The 27968-nt window shown below is 44.5% G+C and overlaps 2 protein-coding genes across 2 annotated transcripts in view; both read left to right on the top strand.

Moving 5' to 3' along the window:
- COX16 (cytochrome c oxidase assembly factor COX16) overlaps positions 1-1859 on the top strand; it is a 49290-nt gene extending 47431 nt beyond the window's left edge. The window contains exon 4 of the mRNA XM_080394963.1: positions 1476-1859. Within this exon, the coding sequence (XP_080251089.1) occupies positions 1476-1592 (117 nt within the window). The 3' untranslated portion in view covers positions 1593-1859. The remainder of the gene's footprint in view (positions 1-1475) is intronic.
- A 138-nt stretch (positions 1860-1997) lies between these two features.
- Positions 1998-27968, top strand: part of SLC8A3 (solute carrier family 8 member A3) — a 151012-nt gene continuing 125041 nt past the window's right edge. Inside the window, exon 1 of the mRNA XM_080394949.1 lies at positions 1998-2084. Coding sequence (XP_080251075.1) covers positions 2068-2084 — 17 coding nt within the window. The 5' untranslated portion in view covers positions 1998-2067. The remainder of the gene's footprint in view (positions 2085-27968) is intronic.

Raw genomic sequence — 27968 nt, 5'->3', positions numbered from 1 at the left:
CAGATCCCTTCCAGTTAAAATGAAGTGCCAGCTAATCATAAGATGTATGAAGTAGTGAAGACAGTTCTTCAGAGACCCATGCCAACTCCACTGCATAAAAAAAAATCATTTGCCTCTACTTTATGAAAGTCTGTTGTGTTTGTGCATGTGTTCTCCTATATCTTCTGTTGAATGTTGCCTAGTTTCTTTTGATACCTGACTAACCTCAAGGCAATTTCCTCAACTGTAGAAGTGGCAGAAAACTTGTACATAACATGAACTAATAGCAGAAGGTCTATTTTGTTAAGCTGTTGAACCATTCTGCGACTATTACTCAAGTCCCTTGGTGTTTGCCATTTATTTGGATGATTGATAGTAGGCAAATTAGACCACAGGCTGAGGGCAGGATTAATTATTTTCTGATGTATTTTTACAGCGTTTGCTGAGATGAGGCCCTGATCATAAATCAGAGGTTTAGATCCCACTGCAGTACGTATCATTAACAGTATGTGGTATCACCCTGTTTAGTACCACGTAGAGCAGCTCTGGTTATGGTAGTGGTGCAGACCCCCTCCTCAGTCTTCTATTGGCAGAGCCCCAGTGTGTTCGATGTACTGTTCCACAGGCTGATACTTGAGTCTTGAGGTCTGTGTCTGCTGGGAAGAGACCTGTATGTTTCTGCTAGTAGTACTATGAAGATGCGGCCTATGTTTGTGTTCTTCAACAGCAGCACTTGGTAGGTGAGGTCAGCAACGTGCCTGTTCCTCATTTTTGTACGCTTCTAAGGCTAGATAAATACTGCAATTACTGGTACTTCTGAGTGGAGATGATAGGAATAGGCAAGGAGTTAATTAAAATCTAGATAGTTTTTAAGTATCTGACAGTTTGGTCATTTAGCATATCTCATGTATGAATCAGTGAGCGGGTGCCATAGGAAACTAGGCAGCAGAAATCATCGCACACCTTGTCTCAAGGTAAAACCACATGGACTGAAGGGGATTGCACTGTTACTGTCTCTCTTTGTGGTGGACAATTCATCTTTTCTGGTATGCTTTTTATTTGTACTGACAGGATGCTAATTACTGATCTTCTGTTTGAACTTTACCAATGCTTATCACTCCTACCACTTCAGTACTTGGCAGACTTGCAGTTGCAGAACAGATCTGGAAAACAAGGTGAGAGAAGAAAGAAGTGAATACAAGATATCTTTGGTCTCGTTCAGATGCTGTAATGCTTCCTGTCCTTACAGGTTATTTATCCGTTCATAAGCAGATGCAGTAATGCCCACCCTAGTCATTTATGTAGCTATATGGATAACTCCTGTTATATCTTTTTTTCCTTGATGTTGAACTTCTTTTGCAGGATATGTGAAAGTTCTTCAACCCAATAGTGATACTGAGTTTCCTGTGCAAAAAAGAAAAAAAATTCAGAATAATACATACTTTAAATCATGGAGTTGTCAAAGTGACACTGATATTTTTGCTGTTTGTGTGCAGAAGCTGGAGAAGTCTGACTTGGATAACTGGGAGAATATCAGAGGACCCCGTCTGTGGGAAGATTCCAGGGCTGTTCAGAAGCAACGGCGGGAGGCTGCCCGTCTCAAGACAGAGTGACTGAGCAAGCCTGCTTTGGTGCCTCTGGGGAAAAAAAAAAAAGTCTCAGGCTGGACTGTCTTAATTTATTTTTTGATCCAGTGTCAGGAACAGACATGGGAGAGGGAGATTGCGCTGGGCAATTTATGCCAGTGTATATATAAGTAACTTTAAGATCAATCCAAAAGGCACTGTATTATGTGAAGCTCTTTGCATCCTTTTGCAGAGTTCCACAGGCTGTATATATGAAATCTCCATTAAAAAACCAGCTGATTATTCTACTGAGAATATTCATTGTTTTTCAATCCCTGTGATTCAAAACTGAGATGCTTCAGCAAGGAATAACATGTCAGGAGTCACTTGTCAGTACCACAAGTTATCATCCTAATGAGAACAACAGTGCTGTCATCTGGATGTGTGTGACCAGATAAATGCTCCTTCAGGGAGCCCCTGCATGACTTCAGACTCTTAGGCTTGGAAGGGGCTCCACAGGCATATGAACAATTTGGAACAGTGAGTCCATTTTTGGCTAAATAATATTCTTGTGTTTCATTTCTAGAAACGTGACTGTACAGAGGCATGCACAAGAGTGTCAGCTGGGAATTGGTCAAATAACATTTGCTTAGCTGCAGTTAGATTTTTGTGATTAGTTTATTGATAACTTCATGCAGGCAGGACGTTTGCACTGGAACTTCTCAGTTTAAGTTGGAAAAATTCTTCCTCACTAAGAACTGTGCTGTTTCTCTCTTCTTGAACCACTATATAGTGGCAAAGCTTATCTTGTATGTATTACTACATGTCTATTTGTGCATATGCACAGAATTTTTTCATCTTTTGATGAATTAATTTTGAAATGTGTGTCTTTCCATATTTGTCTTTGTGTGCTGAACATTTGCTGTTAGAGAAGACCATGCTAAGATTAAGGACCCTTCAGCTGAGACAATTCAATGAAGAAGCATCTAGTCAATTTTTCAAGCGAAATGAAGCTTTTGATAAGGTGTTACAACAGACTAGTAAAATTCCTTTTCAGAGGAATGGAGTAGTAGAGCAGAGATTAACAGTAGATTCTAGTTTCAAAGCATTCAGTGACCCCTATAAATCCATTTGGAACTGTCTTTTGAAGAGGTGTGGTCTTCATCCTCTCTGCAAGATGTGTCAAATGCAATCTAAGTGTCCTTTTGGACTTCCTTGACTTTTTTAGGGTAGCCTCCTTGTTCTCATGCAAGTCTTCCCATAACACTTAATTTTCTTCAATCTCTCACTGATGAGGTCCAATCTTTCTCACAGGAAGAGGAATTGACATTAATTTTTAGAGGGCTGTAAAGTAATTTATAAAGCATTACATGAAATATCTTAGCCGTGTTTTGTGCATGTTCTGATAGAGTTGCAAAAACTGTCAGAAACTGTTGCATGTTATCTGGAACAAGGTTAGAGCTGTGTGTATTTGTGTGTTTCCATGTTTAGTATCATATATACTTTGACTCTAAATAAATGTATGAACAAGTTAAACCAACCAGGAGATGACCAAGAAGAGCAGTCAAGAGGTAATCATAAATGCTATAGGAAAACAACTGAAAAACTAGAATATGGAGGCATTAAGCTGCACTAGACCCAGACAAGAAGAAAATTGGTTTAATTTTTTTGTCATTAGATTTACCTAAAAGATAAACGAACATTCTTAGGCAAATAAAATATAAAACAGGACAAATAAGGTGTAGTTACAACTGTGTACCTTGTTAAGCATTTTTTCAAATTCTAAATTCAAATTCTGGTGCAGTTGCACTGACAGCTGCGAGAATGATTGCTCAGAGGACATCAGTGCATCGACTACACTGACAGAGTGTGCTCTGGGTTAGGGCTCCTGCAGCATCACTGCTGCTGTTACAGTACTGGCTGGACCACTGGAAATGTTTCTTCACATTGCCACGTATAGGCCTGTCTTGTGTGGACTCCGCAAATTCACTGTGTCTTCTCATCTTCCTTTTCCCAGCCTTGATGAAAGACAGGGGAAGTTGCCATTGCTCTGCATATGCAGAGGCATGATCAACTCCCGGTCTTGCTATATTGGCTCACAATATGGACCAACGCTACTCCTGAAATAAACGCGTGGCTTTCTAGGAACAACACGTGTGGGAAAAGCTACCCCTTACCCCAGGGGAAGAAGCGGAAATATTTCTCCTTCATGAATCCCTTAAGCTTACAAGATTTCTTGAGGAACAGAACACTCGCCGAAACATCCTGTGTATTTTCAGTAATTTGATATTCCACAAAGACTATTTTGGGAGTGGTCATCTTACTTCAGCAGGTCTGGAATGTAGCGGTAAGTGATTACTTCTATGGAGAACACTTCTTACGTTGTAACTGAGGACCTGGTTTTAGTTGGTTGCTTGCTGGTTGTGGGGTCGTCCCCTCCTCCCTTTTTCATAGGCACTAGATTTCCTCTGTTTTCTGAGGGCATATTTGTAACTACCTTTGAAGTGGCATCTCTGAAGAGTGATAGGTTTATCTTAGCATCCCTGAGAAACACTGACATGCATTGGAAAACTTGCCAGCTTCACCTTCTCTTCAACTTCCCTTTTAAGAGACAGCCCATATCTATTGATAGTCCACTAAAAAAAATTCCCCCTGTTTTTTTAATGCTGTTGACTCATTTATGAATTAAAAAACCCAACAAACCAACAATAACTTTTGGCAGGTACAGAAGCTGTACTTTTCATAAAATGGGGAGAGCTATTTCAGCAATTTCTGTTTATTGCCAGGCGCTTGGACAATGGCTGCATGTTTTATGCTATGCTTTTCTTAGCCTGTGAATTGGGAATAATACTTACGAAAAGTATGTTGAGAGTCAATTAAATTATCTCCTAAGTTGTCATGCAACCTAATGTAGAAGGCACTCCAGAAATACCAAGAATTATAGTTCATTAGCAAGAGAGGCAAACTTCAGTTGGTTCAGGGCTTGCATTTAGTTTTGCTGCTTATTTGCAGCTATCCTGAAAGCCATGTTTCACACTTCTGGTTATCTCTAAGGTACCTGGAGACAACCTTGTTGAATTCCTGAATTGCTCTTCTAAAGATCTGTGGCTGGCAGGGTGTGTGGGGGCTGGGGATGGGATGATCAGAAGTAATTAAATGTAATTGCCAGTCTGAGGTACTGATTGACATTTTTGCATCTTCTTTGGTAACTGGCATATACTGGTCTGAGGGGAATGAAAACAAGGCTTTAGTGAGAGGTGTGATGTTGTAAAGGGGTAAAAGAGAGGACTGAAGAAGCCAGATCTTGTAGTCAGTGTTGCTGAAATTAGAAATACACCTGGCCATACTTCCTTCTTGTCTGTGTCTGTGGACTGAAAAATAAGTTTCAAAATCCACATTTTGAATATAAAGGAGGAAGTGTTTATCTTTGAGAGAATCTGTGGCGTGGTTGGTGTCTGGGATCATCCATAACAAGAGAAGCAGTAGGACTGAGAAGTGGAGGGACTCTGGGGCACCTGTCTCCAGGAACAGGGAGAGCTCATTGTAGCACCAGTGGGTGTCCAGCCAGTTCCCAGTGGCAACTGTCTGCAGCCCCAAATGCTGACCAGATCTTTGTATGAGATCAGCCCTGTGGATGCTGCCTACTGTGTGTGTTTCTCTTGTACCACTTTGAATGTGCAGACTCATGGGTGACTCAAAAGAGAAAATGCTCCGTATCTTAGTTAAGCTGTAACACAGATGGAGAGGCTTAGTGAAAACTGGAGCTACTGTGATCCAAAAAAGTTTCAAAACCTGTTCAATAGCATAGCAGTTGCATTTCAAAGCTCCCAAATGCATCTGGATAGCAGCTGGATGTTAAAAATGTTTAGAATCAAGATGCAGAGAACAATCTTGCCAATAGCAATCTTCCAGTGTCTTGAAGATGGCTCCAGCTACCCAAAAGAGGGAGGTTATGGCATAATAAGAGTTGAGTGATGGGAGGTTTTGGCCTGAATATGTAATGCAGAAACTTCTGAAAAATAACTTAAACGTACCCCATTATCAACTGTGGACCAGTCCCAGAAAGCAGAGGGAGAAACCCATTTCTTCATAGAGAAGCAGCAACTTGCAGTGATTTAAAGATCACTATTCATTGGGTGTTTTACATGGGCACTTTTTCTTTAACTGTATGTGCATGTGTATAGGTAAAACTTAAAACAGTAGGTTTCATCTTCTGAAGTAACTAGATAGACCCTTATACTTCTTGATGATCTTGCATTTGCTCTGAGTGGCTATGTTTGAATTTCCAGCACAAGTCCAGGGCAGGTTTCGCTTTTTATATCTTGTATTTTCCAGGGGCTTTTTTTCCTTCTGCAAAAAGTGGAAAAGCCTAATATTATCCTTTGCTACCAACTACTTGAAGTCCACTGGAAAAAAACAAGAATAAAGAAACAGAAAAGAAGGGAATGATCTGAAGTCTTAGGGAAAGCAGAATGACTATTTTTACATGAAGATGGTCAAAGAATTTTCCATAAACTTTTACAGTTAGAAAGGCTGCTTTTTGTCAGTGTTTTCAGTAGAAAACCTTTCATTCTTCAGTGGAGTAAGGTTCACAAAAAAATTTCCACTCTTATTTTAGACTAGCCAGCTAGAAAGTTTTAATCAAAGGAAGATAATTGCTTACTGTTGGGCCGCCTTCTCCTACAAAGACTTGCTGCCAGACTCAGCCAACACACAAATAGTCTCTAGACTTAGAAACAAAAAAATCCATGCAGATGTTTTTCTTAAACTTGTCCTCACTCCAGAAGCCCAAAGCAGTCTTTCATACCATTGGAACCAGACCAACCATATTTTCTTATTGAACATGTGCTTTAACTGCATGTTTAACTGTCTTGCTTAACACAGGCAGGCAATTAAAGTTTCACCCTCATCATCTCCATGCTGCTTGGGAGATGTGTTAAAATTAAATTCAACAAAAGCAGCAGCTGGTAATGCTGCAGAAAAGACATGTAAAATACGGTTATACATTGCAAATGTGAAAAGTAGTATATGTGTCATAGTCACAGGTCATTTGAGAAAGGAAAAAAAAAAAATACCCAAAACCCAGAAATAAGGGAGTACTGTGTATTGCCACTGCCTCCGTAGAAGAAATTTATGCACTTTCACCCAGCATACTTGGAGTCTGGCTTGATACCTTCAGTTGATGGAAAAAATGACCATACTTACTTAGCATGTCTGTTTCAAGGGAGTTGATGAAATCCTTGATGTTCAGTACCTCAGTACCAACTCCAGTGTGCATGTTCAGTACCAAATCTGTTATGGTATCAACCTGAAGGAGGCCCAGTGGCTCCCAGGAGTATGGCTTAACCCCTGGCAGGATCAGGGATAAACCATCTCTCTGCCCTACAAATCCATTCTCCCTCCCCTTTCTGTCCGGTCTTACAGTGTTCCTCCTAAAAAGTAACAGCTCAGTCTCTGAGCTGCTCTTTTCTAATGGAGCTGGCTGTAAAATGTCGCCCTCTTTTTTTTTTTTTTTTTTGTTTGTGTTTTTTTTAGAAAAAGAATTTCATTGTCTACCAAGAATCGAAGAATAGTGGTTTCTAAATTAATTTGAAGATACCCTGTAAAATGTAAGCTCAGAAACACAGACCCAGTATTTATTATATCCCATTAAGTATGGCACCCAGCATACACTGGTTCTCTTTTTATCTTTAGATACACAATGCTGTGCTCTCTATTTTATGTACAAAGGAAATTAAATGTACTTTTTTCTTTAAAAGATGAGATCTTCATCCATCACCAGCTGTCAGTTCCTAATAATGTTGCCTAGAGAAGTGTTATCTGTGATTTAGTGGCTTTAGTGGACTTCTGTTGAACCGAGGACAGCAGAATAAAATTTCAGCTTAATATAGCTCTTTTCATACTCCTTCTGAATAAAGAGACGAAAAGAAAGCAAGAGCAAAGAATCTTGGGTTCCAGGCTCAAGTTTCTTCTGTTTTGCAATAGATAGAGCATTTTAAGAAAGAAAAGGGAAGAAAATGAAAGTGAAAAAGGGGAAATAAGAGAAAAGAAGAAATGAGAAAAGGAAAAAAGCTTAGGGACAGAAATAGTAATAGAAAACAGTGTTCTTTCTGACTGATCCCTCTGGATAGAGTAGGAGGGAAAATTGTTTCTGTCTCAGGAAAAACTTGAGCTCAAAAAATATTCAAGTCAGAACGAAAAGTATAATATTTTGCAAGCTAGTGGTTTTAGAAATACTTTTACTTGGATGAACTGCAATGCTTTATTTTGCTTTTCATGTTTTCCCATTCTTGATTCTTTATCCTCAGATAGCTTAGCTCTGGAAATGAAAAGCCACCACTGATCTTAAAAGCACGTTTTCCACTTAAAAGATTGTCAGCACAAAATGTTTCAACAGTTTCCAACACTTTTCACAAAAAGTGTTCTCAATAAGAGTAATGATCTATCAAAATAGATCCCTCTCAATGAACAGGTTGCAAAATGTCAATCAACCAGATAAAATAAAAAAATAATTGTAAAAGATCTTTTATCAGCTGTACCAGTCGGTTCTTTTGTTAATTGGTGAATGCTGATCCTGCTTGCTGACGAGTGTGCTACTGGACACCTCTGTGGCTGCGTGCACCAGTGTTCTCCCCAGCAGATATGCACCCCTGCATTTGGAAATTTGCATGCTTGCAATTTAACAGAGGATTTTGCTACTCACTAACTGGTAAGAAAAGACCTACCCCTTGCTGCATCCAATATTCTGCTATCCCAGGTAATGACATTGTAACCTTTACATGAACTGATGAAGTTGCTTCTAAAAACTAGTTCCCCTTCCTCCTTGCTTTCGCTAATACTACAACCTAAATTTACTTATGTTTAGCTCATCTTAAATAATGTAATTTTTTCATTAAATATTTAAACAGCATGCTCATATCTCATAATCCAGTAAGAAGAAATGCAACATTTTTCCTAGTCTAGAAAAAGGCATCGACCCTGTTTAGATGCTAGGTCTAGGGTTTCCATCATTTTAAGTTACCTGCCTAGCAACAAATTGGCAAAGGCAGACTCCAGTGCTACTCACGTTCATATATATTTGAAGTTACCATAGTCCATCTGATTTTGGAGTCGTGTCTTACCATTCTTTGGCCATCCACCCCACTGCAGGTGCTTTTTTTTGCCGTGCAAACATCCTGACTGGGCTGTAGTTGTGATTAAAGTTAAACACATATTTTCAGTCCAAAAGTCTTGAGATTGCACATTTCTTGTAATGGGTCTTTTGGGCTGTGTGCTCCCTGTGAAGTGCAAACATCCTTATCAGCTGTGCTGGAATAATAGATAGCAAAATTGTATGTTTTATTTTTATCATCCTTTAAATCAAGATGAACTTGAATGCAGTTTGATCAAATTTTTAAACATTCACCCTAGCCCTGTTACAGGGTTTTTTTGGAAGGTTTAAAAGTGAGTTGGACAGACACTGTTTTGCAGCTTGCCTTAGAAAAGTCATTGCAAGGAAACAGCTGGGGATATTCACGGTATGTTTCAGTTTAGCTAAAAACACCTGTATTTTAAATAATCAGAAACTTAAATGTCTTAATTGCTTGTTCCAACGTCTGTTTTAGTGTATCTTCCATGACCAGGATAGAAACATGTATTTTTTCTGGAGTGGACTGAGGTTTCTGACTAATACAGGTTATTCAGACTTTGCAAGAAAAAGCTGGATATGGGAACCTGTGCTTTCTATGGACAGACTGAGTTGGCCGGTCAGAGGTTTTGAATACGAATAGGAGGAAGAAACTTTTATCTCTTATCTTCCATCTATGCAAGAAGATTTCTTACCCCTGTAATGAATTATTCACATCAGAAATTAAAAATTGAGTGGTCTTTGTCCCTTGAAGCTCCACAGAGTTGTGCAATGTTATCTGACAGGTCCATTTTTCTAACACATCCTGCACATGATCTTAAAAGTGCGAATATAATTCCCTGGCAAAGCCAGATTTGCACATTACTACTTTAGATTAACATCACTAACTTGACACTATCCTCTGCTTGTATTGTATCATACGCAGGTCTCCTAGTATTTTATCCCTGAGGAGTCTGGGTTTTTTCCCCACATCATCTTTGCTAGCAATAGAAGGATGCACAGGATTTTCTGCAGCTCCCTAAGGTCAAAAACATCAATATTTCTTCTCCCAAAAAGGATATTTTCTTTTAAAAAAAATATTTAAGTTCTGCTCCTGGCAAATGCTATTCACTTTAACTGCCACATAGTCTATACAGTCTTTCTGCATTTCCCTTTCTGTGTGTTCAGGTTATGCCAAGAAACTAGCAGGAGAGCAGGTGTTAGTTCTCTTCTGCGTTCTCTGCCTGGAGGAGGTACTGTGATCTAGGAACTGCTGCAGCACTCGACCAAGGTATTCCTGTGCCTTGCTCTTTAGTCCTTTGAGAAGTTTCTTTTGCTCATGGAAGATTCGCCACTGCTTTCTTTGAAGAGGTGTCGCGGAAGATTTGAAATTTGGAAAATACATAGTACCTAAAGGTATCTTGTGTGTTGCCATATGACTGTTAAAGCTGTTTTTGAGAGTGTTTGTATTATATAACAAAGATAGATAGATAGATAGATGCATATTTAGACAGCCCCAAAGACTGCACTCCCTTTTCTGCACACACATGATGGAGAGCTGGAGCATGGCATCCCTTTGTAGTCACTGTCCTGCCACAGTGGTGACTTGCAGCGATCACCTCTGAGCGATAAGGATGGTTGCCTCAGCAGGAGCTGGCTCTGTGCGGTGATTGCCTGCCCAGGTTACACAGAAGGAAATGAATTTTCATACTGGCATACGTGGTAGCTCCATAGAAGTCAAGTGTCTAGGCAAACATTAACATCAAGGCACATACAGACAGTGATCACCACATTCAAAGGTAGATGTCTACCAAGGTAGGTGATGGATTTTGCTCCACTGCTTCTTGTGCTCCACTGATCTTGGAAGGTACTTAGATGATGGAGTTTGATCACTTTGCCTTAATAAGGCTAGCTTTGGGTGAGCTGGATCCCAAGAAGTCTCCTTATTTAGGGGGAGAACCCCAGTTTTGGCTTTCGTGGAAGTTAAGACAAAACCTTTGGATGGGTGCTTGCAAAAATAATGAGGGCCTGTGTTCCTCTACTAGTGCTCTTGAGCTTATCTCCCTGAATCCTCTGGGACAGGGATATGGATCTCTGAATGAGTTTGAAAATAGAGCAGTTCTGATATTGCCATAATTTTTAAATTTATTATTCCTTGTTTCTCTTGAAAAGCTGCTGAGTTTCACAGCAACTTAATTAAAGATTATCTCGGTAAATTATTACTAAAAAGATCAGCAATATCTATTTTACTCTGTCACACTGGTTTTTAGGTAGAAATTGCAATCCCACCCTTGCCTACTGCTGAGGTGATGTATCTAAGCTGCCTTTCTGACAAGGAAAATCATGGCACATGACAGGGGGAAGTCATGCTGTGGGCTTTCTTGGGCAGGAGTAAACGCAGTCCTGTGTTCTGGATGAAGTAAGCTAGGGGAATAGAACTTTCTTACTTCAAAAGCAAAGTTTTGCTTAGACCATCCTTCAGCCAGAGCTCATGTTATATAGGCAATAAGGTCAGAGGATCCATAGTCTCCTCCAAGTCAACAGGGAGCAACAAAAAGATATTTTCTGCCGTTAAAGATAACCTTATGTATAGCAAGGGCATGAACAGCGTGCCAGCAAACTGGCCCTGTGAGACTACTTTATTGATGCTGCTTCAGGTTTCTTGCAACATGCAAAACAGCATTATTATTACAGTAGAGAACTGGCACAGACCTTGCAGGATTATGTATTAAGAGCAGCAAGTCAAATACCATCTGCCTAACATGATAAATTCTAAGTATTATTCCAAAGAGGTTTGCCTGAATCTCCTCTGCAGAGCACACAGAGGCAGCTGCCAGTCACTTTTATCCTCAGTCCCCTTCCATTATCGCCTCTCGGCCTTTTGGCTAAGATCAGCTGTAGTATCAATTGAAGCCTTGGCATGTCCCCTCTTTGGGGACTCTATCCTGCCCTGGCAGCAGGCTGGGCTCAGTGACCTCCTAGCTCTTTTCCATCTGTAACTATTATCATTCTTGCTCTTTAAGAGACCCGACAGCTTTTAGAAGTCAAGTCTCCTTTAACATGCCTGGCAAGTACAGCTGAGATGCATTGGCCCAAATCGCTTCTGTTTCAAAAGGCAGGTGGGCTGCCGCTATCTAGAGTGGGAGAAACTGTAGTATAGCTTGAGGGTTTGGGTCTCTTCTATGTAAGGCCAACAAAAAACATCTATTTGTAACAGGAGATTTTTTTTTTTTAATTACTTTAATGCTCAGAGGAAATATAAACCAAAAATTTTGGAAGAAGACAATACAGGTAAGTCCTCTGAGAGCTTTGCATCCGTGCATCAGTGGAGTTCTGGGATCAGGCAACAAACATCTTTTACACAGGAATGCCTTGAAATACTGTGATAGTATGTCCATGCTTATCTAGTTTTGGTAGTTGTAAACTTCCTAACTCTAAAGCTATGTAACCATAAGGGACGCTGTAACTGCCAGCCAGACTTGGTACCTGAAGACCTTACCTAATCCTGGCTTTTATACACAGATCTATTAATTTGCAATGAAAAAGAGTTTGTTGGACAGTCAGAATGGGGAGAAAGATGCTGATGTCCCAGATAAAAACCTTTAGATGCTATTTTATTTGGGATTTTGTTAGGACACTGGGTCTTTCTATGCCTTGCCTTCCTGAGCTGTGACCTATTCTAACTGCGGTGACGAGATGGGTGCCTCTGTCTGAGCCTGCGATACAATGCAGGTGGCACATCCCTTCCCAGTTTGTTTTTCATCCTTGTGCAACTGCAGCAGTCTAACCTCCAAGTGAGGAGCTCTCCACCAGCAGATTTTGGCCAGAGATCTGTGCATGTTTTTCTGGCAAAGTCTTTTCAGAGCAGTCCCTGGGTTGCTTTCCATAGTGGACCTACCTCAGGGATTGTATGAAACAGCTGCATCGGTGTAATTACATGGTGCATGGGGAGGTTGTTGGTTGGATTGGGGTTTTTTTTGCCTAAGTCACTTGTGGAAGATGGAATTGTATATGTTGTCTCTGGTAGAGACCATAAAATGATATAGCAGAACCTTGCGTGAAAGGAATTTCACTCCAGCATTCCTGCATCAAACCCAGTAACTACAGGGTATCCTCCGGTCTTTGTGTTTGCAAAGATCACTTAAAAACTCCACCCTTGTCTCTGCAGCAACCCTTTGTAGGGGAGGTACATGGAGGATGTTGTGAGTTTGCCTTCCACCTGAGGAGGGCTGGCCAAGTACCCTACAAAACCACTTTTGGGGCAGCATCAGCCAGGTGTACATCCCTTGGCGTAAGGAAGGACGTAGGAGACTTCTGCTGTGGGAAGCCTCTGGCTGGCTTTTGTGGGAAGGCAACAACGCCTTCCAGAGGCTAAGTCTTCCAGATGATTTTGTCTCGAAGATCTGTCTGGTGTAATGACACAAGTTGTGGGAGGCCAGGTTTTGTTCACTGTCTCTTGCTGCTATTTTTGGGATGTGATTTTTCTATTTCGGTTGGCTGGGCGTGAAGGGAGTGTTGCTGTGCTTTAGGGAACGCTGCAATTAGATTCATTCAAAACAGTCACGATTAATAATGATGATTGTTTTGTTACTAAAAAAAGGAAAAGGTAGAAATAAATAACAAACCACAATTGCTTTGAAGGCAGTCTCTGTCTATCTCTGTGTCTCTTTGAAGAGCTTTGAAGAGACCTGGGAGCATTTGGGCTCTCCTTGGGGCACAGCAAAGCCCTGGCTTCCATACGTGGCAGTGAGCCTTGCTCCCGCGTAAGTGCTCTGACAGAAGAACTGCGTTTACCAGTTGGTGACTCTTTGGTAAATCCTGGATAACTGCAGCAGCTGGGCAAATCTCAACTGTGTTCCAAATGATTAGCAAAAGTATTTGAATCGGTAATGGCAGGGAAGCCACTGAAGCAGCTTTCCTGAAACTCATCAGTGAATGAATGCTGGAAATGTTCCGTCCAAGTGCAATCTGTTTACGGAGGACAGACTCTTTCTCCCTGAGTGTGTGGCCTCAGGCTGGTGATGCCTAACAAGCTATTACTGCCTGAAATCACACTTTGTTATCCCGTTAGAAGCTGAACTAGAGAAGTGTCGTGCTAGCTGCTGGCCGCGTTTGCCAGCCTCTCGCTCCTCCTGATGTTGTGGTCGGTGGGTGCCTCCGTGTCGGGAAGCGGCGCAGAGCTGGGCAGCCGCTGCCTTGTGCTGTGGAGCTGCAGGCGGGCTGGGGGGTGATGGGTGCGTGGCGCAGTGAGCCCGAGTGCTCCATGGAAGGAAAACGTCTGTTTTCTTCAAGTTTCTGCAGAAAATGGAATGTGAGGGCCTGGTGGCATTGCTACCATTCTCTCATGGGTGCCTCTGTCCTGGCAGGACTCCCTCACAATTGCCAGGCAGGCTGCTGAGGGGTGGAGAGGGCACAAGCTGCGCTGTCCTTGGGGCAGCAGCTCTGGAACGTGAGCTTTTGAAACTCTTAGCATTTATTTATATATATATAAACACAAACATATATATATATATATTATATTCAGTTCACTTTTGACTGTTTCAGAGGAGCTGAAAACCTGTTTCAGTTTGTCTGAGCACATGGGATAGTGTCTTCAAATTAATCTCTTAAAAAGCAATAAATTCTTATATCCTGTAATCAAAACAGAAGGTTGTCTTCCCTCTGCTCAAATTTTACGGAGAGGTAACTCATGTTTCTGAGTTTACTAAGGAACTTGCTACCATGGTCCCAAAGGAATAATTAATTAGCCCTTAATACAAATTTTATACTTAAACAATCTCTTGATCAGTAACCATAATGTAAAGTGAGAGTGCTGCTTTTGTACATAAAGATGTCCTCTTCATCTAACCTCACTTTGAAGTTGTTATATGGAGCTTGCAGGCTGCTACAGAACATCCGCCTTAAGAGTTTTCGGATGTGTAAGATGATTTTAAGCAAATCAGAAATTTGGGGACCCCAAAAGATGTGGTTAAAATGCTTTGTCATCCATTTCTTCTATGAAATTTTGAAGTGCTTACTAAAAGAAGTATCTTTCAATAGTCACACGCTTTTCTGTATACAAATCGGAGGCATAAGGGCATTTTCTTCTGAAAGGACAATGAAAAGCCAGTCAGTCCTTGAGTTTTGGGATACTGACAATGATCCTGAGTAGAAACATTTGTATTTTTTTAGTCTTCCTAATGCAAAGTGTTTCACAGAAGCTGTCACTTAGGTAAACTTTTCCCTCTAATAACAGAGGTCTTGTACCAGACTAGTGTGTCCATGTTTTGGATAAAAACAACCATGTTACTGGGTTTGTCTTCCCTTTTGATCCTCTGTTGTTGAGATTTATTGCCTGCCATTTATAGCATTTGCAACTTGCAATTATGGCTTCTATTTTGAATACCTAACACATAAGCAGGAATTACTGCAACTTAGTATTTGGATATGGCTTTCAAACCACAGCAGAAAAAGAAAATGTTTCAGATGTGACATAAAAGTATTTAAAGCTCGAGAAAGTTTATAGTGACCTAGTATTATCTGAATAAACCGTAATTTTATTAAATACTTTCCCAACAGTTTGAAGAACTCCTCTGCATAAAGTCTGTCTGACATCATCCATAGGCTGATTATAGATTTGTTTTAGCAGAATTGCAAGTACATTGAGCATTTGGAGCAAGAAAATTTTAAGATTTGTATAATTAACTCTTTGTTATCTCAAGCTTTTTGTTTTTAAATGCTCAGTTGACTTTGTGCAATAGAGACTGATTCGACTTTCATCTCTGGCCTGGAATGAGTGTTGGAGCACCTGATCTATGCATCCATGAGCTGTAATCCCTGGAAGGACAACTTACCCAGCCTGGACAGTGGTCCCCAGGAGCAGCAGGCAGTTGGCAGGGCTTTTGGCACCTATCTGCTTGGAGGCTTGTGTTTTGGGGGAGCGTCTGGCTGCTGCACATGTGATGAACCCCAGCTATGTGTGTCTGCTATATTCTCAGTCTTATGCCAAGGAAGCGGTTGTGAGGACCTTGGAGAGTAGGTGGCTGACAGCATGGGAAATGTGGCCGCTGCTGGGCTAGACCTTTAATCATGCTGAAGGGCTGGCAGATTGAAGGGTGGGCAGAAGAAAGGCTCTCTTCCCTGTGGCTGAGCTGGGGGAGTGCTAACTGATGGTCATCTAAAGAACCAGACTGGGCTCTAAGTTTGAGCCTTGGTTGTTAAAGGAAGGAGCTAATGAAAGAAAGAAACGGTCTTGTGCCCCCAAACACCTTTCAGATGAAATCACTGTTTGTTGGCTAACAGGAAAGCTGGAAATTCTGTTCCATCAGAGATGGGGGAGTGGAACCAAAGCCCATGGGTATTTTTAGCATCCCTAGTAATCATGTCACCTTTTGAAAGGAAAGCATTAGTGCATTAGAGCGGAGAAGTGGGAGAGGACATGTTCTACCAAGAGAAATGTCATGCTCAGAGTGGATTGACTGAGTCACACATTCACTGAGTGATACTAGCGCTGGCCAGGGCAGCCCATCTGCTCCCTGCTGCGCACTTCCTCCCTCTCTCGGCTCCTCAGTTTTATTTGGCTTCCTCCTTCATGCATCTCTGCTGGTTGTTTCCTCACACATCTCTTCCCAGGTAATTCTACCCTCTAAACTACATCCAGCTGGAATAAAACCCAGCACATGCAAGATGCTTTGGAATGTTCACCCAGAGGGTAGGCAGCCCTGGCAAGGTGACATTGCATATCTTGATGGAAACTACTTAGCAATGCCTTTCTCTTTTATGTTTCTTCCTAAGAAAGCCAATCTAATACAAGGAAGAGAGGAGGGCATCTCTTCAGCAATGAATGTTTATTTGCTGTTCACCTCTGAAATGCCAATGAGCATTTGTGCTGTCTAGTTTGAACTGACTATTGGCCTTGGAGAAATTGCTGATGCTGCTCTTGAAAGAAATTGTCCCTTATTTTCTAAGGAGGTAGAAAAGTCTGTCAGTCTCCCTCCATTAATCACGGATAGATCACGTCATTGCTCTGCTACATCCAGCTAAAAGGGGATAATTCCCCCTTGTTCCCACCCTTTGCCTAGCATTCATAAGCTGGTAAGAAGGCAGAAACTAGTTTCTCTGCATTTACACAGTACCTGTAACAGTAATCCTCTGCAGTGGATGAATTCCTTGGCGCCGTTAGATTGCAGCTTGGGCTGTTAGAAGTCACTTGTAGCTGTTCACTGTGTGCCCCTGGCTCAGCTCTGGCAGGGGTGTGTAGGCACCAGGTGTCAGAATTGGAGGAGTGGTTTACACTGGTGTTTCTGCACATTATTCATTGCTAAGTAGGATCTTTCCACCCCTGCAAGGTAAAGAAGCAGGAGGGATACAACTGCTTGGAAAGGGTTGGCTGCCACATGGCAGGCCATTTGCTGCAGCCCTCTGTGCCTTGGTGAAGGTGCCACCTGTGGCTCAGGTGACCTTCCTTGCTGAACAAGGTGGATGCACAATTGGTGCTGTAATCATTTAAAGAGGTCCTGCTGTCCCAGAGCCTCCTTTATGTGCCCAAGGGTGGCAGGCAGCCCTCACCTCTTCCCCCTTCCTCCCTCCTTGTCTTCCCTTGAACATTGTATCAGATCCATTCTCCGTTGTACTGGCACCGGCAGAAGTGTGATGTTTCTTCAATGTGCCAAGACTTCGGTCTTCTACTTACACTACCTCCTGCTGCATGACAGCCACCCATAAGATTAATTAAGCCACGGTGCTAGCTTTCTCCTCTTTCTTGTGTATTTTTACTTGATACACAGCTTCATGACTTAAGGCAGAAATGGAAAACTTCATGCTAAAGGTGTGGGAGCGGCAAGCAAACACCAGCGGAGGGAGCTGAGCCAGGCTGGAAGGCAGCCTGGTCCTGCAACCACTGTGCTGCCCCTGGAGCTCCTGAGAGAAGACCTGTGCTCTGCCCCTATCTCCCAGGGCAAGGTGATGCTCTTTCGGCATGTGGGTTCAGAGGCAGCCACAGGCAGGCTGCCTGCCTGCCTGGTACTCCTTGCCGGAGGGTTTTTTGGTGAGGTTTTTTTGTGTGGTTTGGTTGGGGTTTTTTTGCCTGATCAGAGATGAGGAAATTTTCAAAGAGTGAATGTGTCCATAATAGAATTTTACCCCCGCCCCTGGCAACAGACCCATGAAAAGGCTCAGCGTAGATCTCCCCCCTTGCTTCCTTTTTCATCTTACCTGGTTGTTAATGACGACGATTTCTGTTTGCACAGCACTCACTTAAGGATCTCCAGATATAAGGTGGATATCTATTTTTAACAATTTTATGGACAGTGGGACTAGGAAGTAGACAGGTTTGTGCAACCAACGCCTTGCAGCACAGCTGTGCTGGGGTGAGAAGAGGTGAGCTGGCTGGCTGCTGGAGCCGTGCTGGCAGATGGGGAGGTGCAGGGCTGCTGGGGAGGCTCTTGGGCTGCCTGCTGCAATGTGTGGATGGGGCTGGGCAGCCCTCCTCAGCCTGCATCTGTCCCCCATCTATCCTTCTAGTTCTTCTCCTCTCATCCAGAGTTGTGCTCTTGGTGACTTGGGACTGTACAAATTTAGGGCATGGCTTTGTCATCCATTTGTGTGCACGCCAGTACGGTACCTTGCTAAAGCATCCCCAGTGCCACACAGGCGAGGCCTCTCCAGCTCCCCAGCAAGTCTTGGCTGAGTTAGGGAGCAGCCCTGCAAACACATAAGCGTTTGCCTTAGGGACTTACCCATTAGTTAAAGTGGAATTACATGCTTAACTTACTAAATTACTCTAGGCTTCACTTAAGTATGTAATTAAGAATTATGTACTCAAAGATAGCCATTTGTAGGGCTGTGGCTTGCTGTCCTGCTTCCATTTCGCTAACAACACAGCCAAATTACTTGTTCTCTTGTCTTGTTCTGCCTGGGTAATTTTTCCAGCTGTTGGACTCAGAGGGCAGCAGACACCGGAGGGGAGGCAGAGCGTACAGACCCACAGGAACACCTCATTGCTCTGGGAAGCCATCTCAAAACATGGGAGCGTTTCAGAGGTCCAAATACAGCCGGAGAAGCTTATTTAAAAGTTGCACAGGGCCAAATCCTGGCTGTCCTTCAATTCCAAGCCTTTTTTCCAAGGGATCTTTTCCTCTGTATGTGGGTTGGGAGGGAACCAGCCATGGTCCTCAACCTAGCCACTGGCAGGGCTGTGTCCCAGAATCGCTGCTCGGCCAAGGACTGCTTGGTGTTTAGCAAGCTCAACTTTGCAGATCGAAGCCCTCACATGCCTCCCCTTGCCAGTGGTTTCTTTAAATTGCTATCAGTGTCCCGGGGGACAGCACTGGGGCAATGCAAGCTGCCCCCCTCCCTTATGGTTAAACTAGTATTGAAGGCTATGAACAAAAGGGGCTGACTGGCCCCTGTCACCACAGCCTGCCACTGGAGACACCCATCTGCAGGATGGGGTCAGGAAGATCATTTTGCTTAGACATCCAGGCTGTGGCCGGCAGGGAGCTCCTGAGCAGGAACGGTTCTGAACTGGTAACGGCCACAGGCGATACCCCATGTCCCTCAGCTCCTAGGTGCTGGTGGCTCCCAGACAGTGCTTTTCAGAGGGAGAGGTCCCCTAATCCCCATGTGATTTTGTCAAGCTTTGGCTACAGCATAAGAGCAGCCAGAGGAAAGAGGTATTGACTCCGAAGGAAAGGAATGCTGTGTAACTAGCACAATGGGGATGCCTGCCACTGTCCTTCCTTGCCACCCCTCTCATCCTTCTCATTATATCCACATGACCCACATTTGTAAAGATGGGGAATGCAGGGTAAGGAGCTAAAAGCCAATTGGAGTTCGTGTGGTGTTCATTTGGGTTTTTTTAAATACAAGAGTCAGGTTTGGAGGCAGTTTATCCTTTTCTTCCAATGACTTGTGCTGCCTTTTCAGGGCAGATTTGCCAAAGCTCAGAGGAGGTCTGCCTGATCCTTTGCGGTGCCTCTTGCACCACCATCTCCCCTTTGGACTCAGCAAGGTGTTACTGCAGGTGGGATGTGGTGGTAGGCCAGAACTACTGCATGGACGCGCTGCTGCTGCCGCATTGCAGGGGCATGCAACTACCAGAGCAGAGCTGTAAGAGATGGCGTCTTGTACACGTGCTGTGCAAACAAATAGCAGAGGTCATTCAAGAGTCCTCTCTCTTTGACGTTGGCACCACACAAAATCTTGGAAGAGAGCTGTACCTCCTCCAGGCTGTCGTCTTACACAAGCCATGCCATCTAAATGCATTGAGTAATCCCTGCCTCGGGCCCAAAACTTCTGCTTGAAATAGAGCACATCAGTTAAAAATATTAAATGTTAACATTAAAATCTTAAGTTACTGAAAGCTAGCTGTGTTCTAGAATGTGTTGTACTGGTGGCTGATTGCTCCCACAGCTCAACATTTGGGGCCTGACTCTATCCAGTTCTCGGGTCCTGCCAAACGTCACTTGTCTATGCAGGTACTTCCAGGTCTAAAATCCCACAGTGCCCGAAGAGCCTTTTCCTAGCCAAGTCCAGTGATGGCAGCTTCCCTTTATCTGCAGAAACATATCCCCCAGTGCTATTTGGATGTCACCTTCTTCAGCTCCCATCCTAAGTGGGTGGCATGGTTACAGCTATTGAAAACTCTGCTGTGCTCCTCCAGACCCTTTCATTTCCATGGTGGATGGAGTCACTCTGGGTAGTTTGTGTAGTTTACAAAGATTTTCATTGATCCTTGGGAGAAGTTCAACTCTTGTGGCTGGTATATACCCTTGCTTTCTGCAGCAATGTGTTGTTCATGGTTTGTTTTCTCTCTAGTTAATTGCGAACTGGCTTAGATAATAATTTAATTGTCACCTAAAGTATGTCTGGTATTTAAGAACCAAATCACTTATCTGAAAAGACTACTTTGGCACAGGTGCTCACTCCAGTGTGCACTAAAATGGAAGATCCCTGGCCCTCGAGCTTATGTGCTACCCTTGGACTAATCTGGCTCTTACAGTAAACCTAAAAATGCTGTTTCTACTATTCAAACAGAGGATTGCCTGTCCACACTGAGTAATTTCCACTACTTTTTTTTTTTTTTTTTTCACCCCAGAGGTCCCAGTGATAAACTTTATGTCTCTTCAGTGCTATTGGTCAGTTCATCCTGTGCACTCAGTTCAGTTTTCCACAGCTTTTATAAAGCAGCTCTGTTGTTTGAACAGAGCTTCATCCCACATCTCCTTCCTGCATAACTCCTCTCTCTGGAATGAGCCAGGGAAAGGCCGGTTTATGTCTGTGTGTATGTCTGAGAGAAGCAGCCCTTTCCAAATTCCTGCCCATCATGTGTTTGTTCAGCAGCTGAACCCTCTGCTGTAGTCATTTGGGTTTTTTTACAGAAGTGCCTCCTCATCTCTGATCTTCTGATAGCAGATGTCTCCTTCCGTGTCTTACATTAAGGCTGCTGCTGCTTTGGCCTCCTATCCCATTTGCTTCTCTTTTTAATGCTGTGCCAAAAATACTCATGTCAGGTAGTGCTGCCAGGTGCCCCTTGGCATAACTCTGCAAGCAAAACCCTCCCTTTGCCCACTTGGCCAGGGCTTTGCTGGGCCAGCTCCTTCCCGGTCCCATGTCTGGGCCATGGCACCATCCAAACCGTGGCCTGTGTATTGTCCTATTTATTGTTCTTGGGGATCCAGACGGCTGGACTTCTGGCCTTGCTGGCTCTTCTGTGTCCATCTCTAAATGCATCCTACTAGCCCTCTAGTGAGAAATGCCCAGGTTCCAAGCCTGGCGTTTGGGACCAGGAGAAGGAAGGGGGCCCGTGGGGTACAATATGTTGTATGCCAGCATGGGTCCATTATCAGAACCTGGTGACAAAGGACTTGCTGCTGACCGCAGTGCCCAGCTCCTCTAGGAGCACGTGGCACCTCCTCCTCCAGGCTTTGTGGGGTACTGCTCTGCTGCCTCCAATTCACCAGCTCGTGTCAGCTTTATCCTTAGTCTAAATATACTGCAAACCCGCTGAAAATCAAGAGCTAGCTGACAGGGAGAGTCAGGCTATAAAGGCAGTGGAGTTGAGTGGGGAAACGTTCAATGTATTTGACAGGGGACTATAATTAGATATTTTCTTCCTATTTATCCTGGTGTGGCTGCACACAAGCCACTTGGACTCTTCTTACTTACGGAACTTACAGAACAGTCCCTGGTGTAACGGAATTTTGCTGTGGCGTTAGTATGAACTAACCATTAGTATGAACCCCATTACAATCCAGAGGGAGAGGCTCCTCCTCATCCATACCTCTAGCACACAGGAGGGGTTTATCCATCCTGGCTGATGCCCTGCAACACACCACTGATGCCCAAGTTAATAAAGCAAGGGAGGATGCGGTCACTCTGCACTGCTGATGGCCCCCCTGGGCAGCCCGAGTTCTGCGTGGTGTGACAGCTCTTGCTGGCTCCGGCTTAGCTGGCGATGAGTCACCTCCAGTGCCTGACTTCTTGATAAATCCTGGAAAAACCAGGGCAGTTAAATGTCAGCCAGTGGGGAAAATTTTCAGCTGGGATAAGTTAAAGTAGCTCTGCAGCTGTCAGGGACACTTGGCCACCACCCACCTCCAGACCTGGGTGGTTCAATAGCACTCACCTGTAATGAGTTTGCTGGGGTGAGGCTGATGAGGTGGCCCATGGTTTTTAAGGAAAGCTTGAGGTACTGGTGCTGTTTCCTCTCCTGAGGGCTCAGGGTTTGTCTTATTCCTGGGGCCAGGTAGGTAAAGAAAGAGGCTTTGTCTTCCCCTGCTTCTCAGGAATTCTGGTAAAATGGAAGTGCCTCAGTTTCTGCTTAATCTGTGGTTCTTTCCAGCTCTTTAGCTGTCTCTTTCATCACTTTAAAAGCTGATAGGAATTATTGATCTCATTTACCCTCTGTATATCTTGACTGATTCTTTGTTTGGAAACTAGAGTCTTGAGACACAGAGGAAAAGCAAAGCTTGTGTCATGGGCTGGAACAAAAATGCACTTTAGTGTATCTGAAATCTATAAGGCGGCTTCGTGTTTCCATGGGTTGTGCTGAAATACTAAGTCCCTGGCAGGAAGAGGGCCATGACCCACTTCTGTGCTGTGGAGAGGATGCTGCCCTCCTGGTCCTCTAGTGAAAGCCTCTTTTGCTACCCCCCTTGCGTGCATCTCTCCAGCTTACCTGAGCTCGCAGCTCTGCAGAACCGCCGTTCCTGCTCAGGAGGAAAGCTGCAGCCAGATTTCTGCCTCTGCCCAGGCAGCTTCTGCCCTCTAGGGCAGGTCTTGATGGTCCTACCTGAAGGGTAGGAGACAGACCTAACTCTTCATTTCCAACTAGTGTTGCACAAACTTCCCTCAGAATTGCAGCTCTCATTTTAGGTTTTGTAAGCGGGTCCTAAGAGCACTGAGGGAAAGCTCTGTAAATAATATGGTTGACCCTTTAACCTTAGGAGTAGTGAGAGCCACCTTTTCCAATAGCTCACAAGAGTGAAATAAGTTTCAGATGACCCACCTACAGGGAAGGAGGAGAAGAGAAAAAAAAAAAAGGAAAATAATTCTTGCTTCTGGAGACTTCTTGACCTACTTCTCAGCCGTGTTTCTTCCCCGCAACCACCTGTTGTCTGTGAGAGTGCACATTTTGCAAAGAGAATCCTTGTGTGACTGTTAATAGTTAAACACAATTTTGTTTATTGGATGTTTTGGAAAACATAAAGAACAGCTAAGTGCACAGACAGACTGTTGCATCCAAATGATTTACTGCTTTGCCTTTTATAGCTCTTGATTACATCAGGTTGCTGCATCAATATCTTGTCTGTTACAGTCCAGCCTGATGGGCCAGCAAGGCAAAGAATATTATTACCGTTGGGGGTTTTTCCAGGTGGTGTGGTAACTAAAACAGCTTTCTAGGGGGATGTAGTGTAGACCCCCCAAAGCTGGGAAGCAATTTAAACTTATGTGTGTTCAGATGTTTGTCCAGCCCATAGTTTTAAAATAAAAATACACTGGTTTGATGAAGTACCTAGGGTATTTTGCTTAGGACAGGCTGGCTGTACTTGAGCAAAAACCTTGCCTGAGTATTCCACTGCATCTGTGTCTGATCTAGGCTGCAATCTAGAAGTACGAATTAGCTGTCTGTAGCGCACGAGGAGTGAGGGCTGTGAACCAGGGTCTGGACTCCAAAACCTCTGTGATATGAAGCCATTTCCATTTAAGTCCGGTTAAGAGAGAAGCACCAGTAGCATTGCCTTTCTCCAGGCCGAGATTCACAGGCTTAACCTCCTTCTAAATATCAGCAGGGTAGGATCCAGAACTTAGTGCCCCAGTGCCACATCAGGGCTGGCTTTGCATCCACAAGTCTCGTGGTCCTTCTGAAAGAGTGTCCTCTGCCTGCCTAACAGCTGAGGAAGCATGTGATGGGATTTGGCTTTGAGGACCCAGCAAAGCCCACAACAGGAACAGATTCTTAATGTCCTGACAGCTCCTGCAAGGCCAGATCTGAACCCACAGGACATTTCATCATGTATTAGAAAAACCTACTCTTGCCCTGTTGTGGTCCCCCTCCCTTCTCCACCCCCTTCAGCAGGCAAACCAGCTTTTCCTGTAGGATGCAGAAGGCAGCAGAGTGAAGGTAACCAAGGTGGTGTGCTCAGCATGTTACCTCCGCCATGGCCCAGAGCAGCTGGGACTGGGGGGAAGGGGCTCAGTGCACTTTGAGAGAGCTTTCCTCACAGTCACCAGAAAAACTGGGTCTAGAAAAGCAAGTACTAAACCCAGTTCATTGATGTCTTGGTGAAAGAGGCAATAGTTGTGACCTTAAGCCCCAGACAACGCAGAATGGGGGAGGTACGGAGAGAAGGAGGCTCCCTGGTGAAAACCATTTTCATCAACAGTTCAATTTCCTACTGTAGCCAGAGCCTGTGCCTCATTTGTGAGCATCTCTAAATCAGATACGCTTCATACGCCTGTTTTTGGCTGCGCACTAGACACAGGGAGTGACAGCAGGAAATTGAATGCAGGACTGCATGTTTGCAGCTGTGGGGAGTACGATGGTGTTAGCAACCCGACCAAGTGTCTCTTTTCTGGTGGCTCCAGAACTCACTGAAATACACTATAGAGCCTCAGATCCAATTTCCTGCTCTCCTTTATCCTGGGTGTACACATCAGTCAGAGCGACTGCCTGTCATTATCAGGTGATCCATCATATTAAAACAAGGGGGAAGGAAAAACCACAGCAGAAAGGAAAATTTATGCTTTGCAGACTTTGAAGTACTTCCCCTTTCATCCTGGCCCATAAAACTTTGATTTAGTTTTGTATCCCGACTCAAGGGTTTCTTTCTGTCCCTGTGCTCTGATCTGCTCAGTCCAGTTCAGACACTGATGGAAACCAAGTGGTACCTTGCCCCCGTGGGTGCCAACCCGGGTACGCCAGCCCTCCCTTCTGGACAGGGGCGAGGCACGTGCCTTGTGGGACTGGCACTTCACCCGTGCTGACTGACACCGTCCCACGCCTGCGAAGTAGGAGAATTGTTGCAACCCCAGGTAAGCCCCTTCCCCACCTGCTTCAATAAACAGTGAGACTGTAATGTAAGGGTGGCCAGTGACCTTGTGCTGGGCTGGCATGTGAAGGAGGAAGTCCTGCAGCATGCAAGGGGGATGCAGGCTGTGTTAGGAGGTCTCCATGTGTGTTGCACTCCTCTCTTTGAGGGGCTGAGACAGTGTCAGTGGGACTGCAATAGCTTCCAGTCCAGTTCAAGGTCAGGAGCAGACCAATGACCTGTTTGTGATCTTGCCTTTTGGTAGCAGATGTCAACTCAGCAGCTGTCATTAAAGGTCTGTTATGCTCTGCAATGGGGCTGGTGGCTGCGATGTTCTGGACAGATTCCAAATTTCATTTTGCTTCTGTGAATTCCCCTTGGAAGTTGTTGGATGCAGCACGCTTCGCTCCCTGCCCTCCGCTGCTCTGTGCTGCTTCTCCAGGCCCTTCAGTGGCTCCTGTGGTGTAGTGTGGGCTACACTGCTCACGGTGACAAAGCTCCAGCTAATTCCCATAGATCAGGGTTTGGCTTGATCTCATAATCTGTACTCTGCTAGAGAGACTGGAAGCCCTCTGCATCTCCCTCTGTGCGCTGCAGTAACATTGGGCTGGTCAAGGCCTTGTTGCACTTGCCTCTGTAAATGCATCTGGTGAGGGAGAGGTCCTGCGTTGGCAGCTGTGGATGTGGGTGAGGATGGATTGTCCTCAGGTCCACCAACAGCAGAGAGAAGGCTGTCCAGAGTTCAAGAGTTTGCATTTTCTGAATTGGTCCTACAAGATGGGAAGACCCTTGACCTGGCCAAGAGCAGTGCGATGCTCGGAGAGTTAAGACAGTGCCTGGAGGCTGAGTCCGGATGCTTGATGTTTCACATCTGGGGCGACCAGGCTCAGAGCTCTGCCTTCACTGCTGCTGAGAGGTGCAAGAGCCTTTTCCAGGCAGCAGAGCCCTGGAGGAAGTGTGCACGTGTCTTATTTACTGTGTGCTGGTGAGAAATCTGTGAAGGGAACTTCCCCTGCTCAGCATCTCAGCAGCCTGGGAGGTTTCCGTAGCGAGGACTGGCGCTTGTCTGTGTGTTTCCATCAAAGAAAAGAGGTGACCTCGTTTGGAGTGTTCTGTCTCATTGCTTTTCTCCAGTGGTACTTTGGGTAAGGCGGGAGACTTTGTAGTTGAGAGTGAACCTGCAGCTGCAACTGCATTCAGGAGAGGAAGGTTTCATGTCTCCACCTTCTGTGATGACAATCTCTGTCATAAAATTAATTGGTGATTTCACACTTCCTGATACACTATGAAAATGATTAGACACAGCAGCAGTTGGGGGAAGCAATGGGACTCATTGAGGCTTTGCTCCTTCTAATAAAGTATTTCTTCCCTTTTTTTTTTTTTTTTTTATTTTTCTGAATGTGCGTTCATTGTTCCTGGAAGCTGGCAAAGGACTTAAAATCTCAATGCACTCACCAAACAAGTCCAACAAGGGAGCTGCTCTTGCAGCCAGTCCCCTGACCCTGTACCAGCAGCTCTGTGTCTCATGAAAGCAGTGAACCATGAAACCACCAATAAAGAATTGAGGATGAATATGTGTCTATGCAGAGGCTAGATAAAGGTCATTCCCTGATTTCTGTCTTTCCGAAGGCATGATGAAATGAGCTTCATTCATGGCTCTGGTGCATGCTCTGGTCCCTGCGCACCCTTACAGGGATGGGATTAAAACCCTTGCAGCATGTGACGGGGGGAGCTATGCTCTTCACCTCCCCTGGGAGCCCGCGGTGGGTCTGGCAGTAACGAGCCAGGGACCTGCTAGGCTTCTGAGTCCAGTTAGTGACAGGCAGCAGCCTGGATGCCTGGAGGCGTGCTGATGCACAGGATAGCATTGGGCAGAGGGGAGATGCAGAGGGGATAATGCTCCACCAGCCAGTGGAGAAGAGGGGAGCCTTGGTTTTTTTTCCCCAGGGATGGCTGTGACAGCTGATGACTTGGCTATCCCTAGCCACCTGGCAGCAGTCACAGCACACTGCCTGTGCCCTGTGTGGGACACGGAGCCATCCCTCCACTCTCCTTCTCAATAAGAAGGAAGTACTTGAAGAGGCACTAGAAAGATGTTAAGTGGAATACCATAGGAATGTAACCATACCAAGTAAGGACTTAGTCTGTTCCTAGATGCAGCTGGAACTAGTGAGATGATGGCAGTTGGGACAGCAGCTGAAGGGGAAGCACAGTGGTTTGTAGCAGAACCAGCTGAAAGGGAATCCAAGCACCACAGGCCCTGCTGTGCTTGCAGCGTGAGCAAAACCACATGGTGCTAGGGAAGGAGGCTGCGTTGTGCTGCTGTTCCTGGGATGCAGTTTCACTGGTCTAGTAAATACTAACTTCTGTAATAAGCCACGTAATGAGTGCGCTGAACCACACCTTCATTCTCTGGAGGGCATTGCAACCAAGTGTCAAGGAATTAGCCCTTGCAGCAGCCTGGGGAGATGAGTAATGAATGCCCCAGTGCATTTGAGGACCTGCCTGGTGCTGCTGAAGCTACTTAAGTTAGGGCAAGGCTGTGAGCTGCAGGTCTCCTGGCTCCCTGTTAAATGAGTTGGTCTGCATGCCGCTGGGACTCGGGAGCCTGTTCTGCTGCATGGGTGATGTCTGGGAGATGTACCTGGGAATTGCTTCTGGCATTATCAGTACCTTTGACTTCCAGTTCAGGAGTAAATCCAGGCCCTTCTGAGGACCTTGGGTGCAGCACATGTGGGCTGAGTGCAGGCTGGGGCAGGGAGCAGCACGTGGAGGCAGTGACTGGGAAGCTCATACGGGTTCACGGGG

The sequence above is a fragment of the Falco punctatus genome, assembly GCF_963210335.1.
Source record: "Falco punctatus genome assembly, chromosome: 7".
NCBI lineage: Eukaryota > Metazoa > Chordata > Aves > Falconiformes > Falconidae > Falco > Falco punctatus.
The sequence above is the reverse complement of the archived record's forward strand: the minus strand, read 5'-3'. Positions and strand labels throughout refer to the sequence as shown.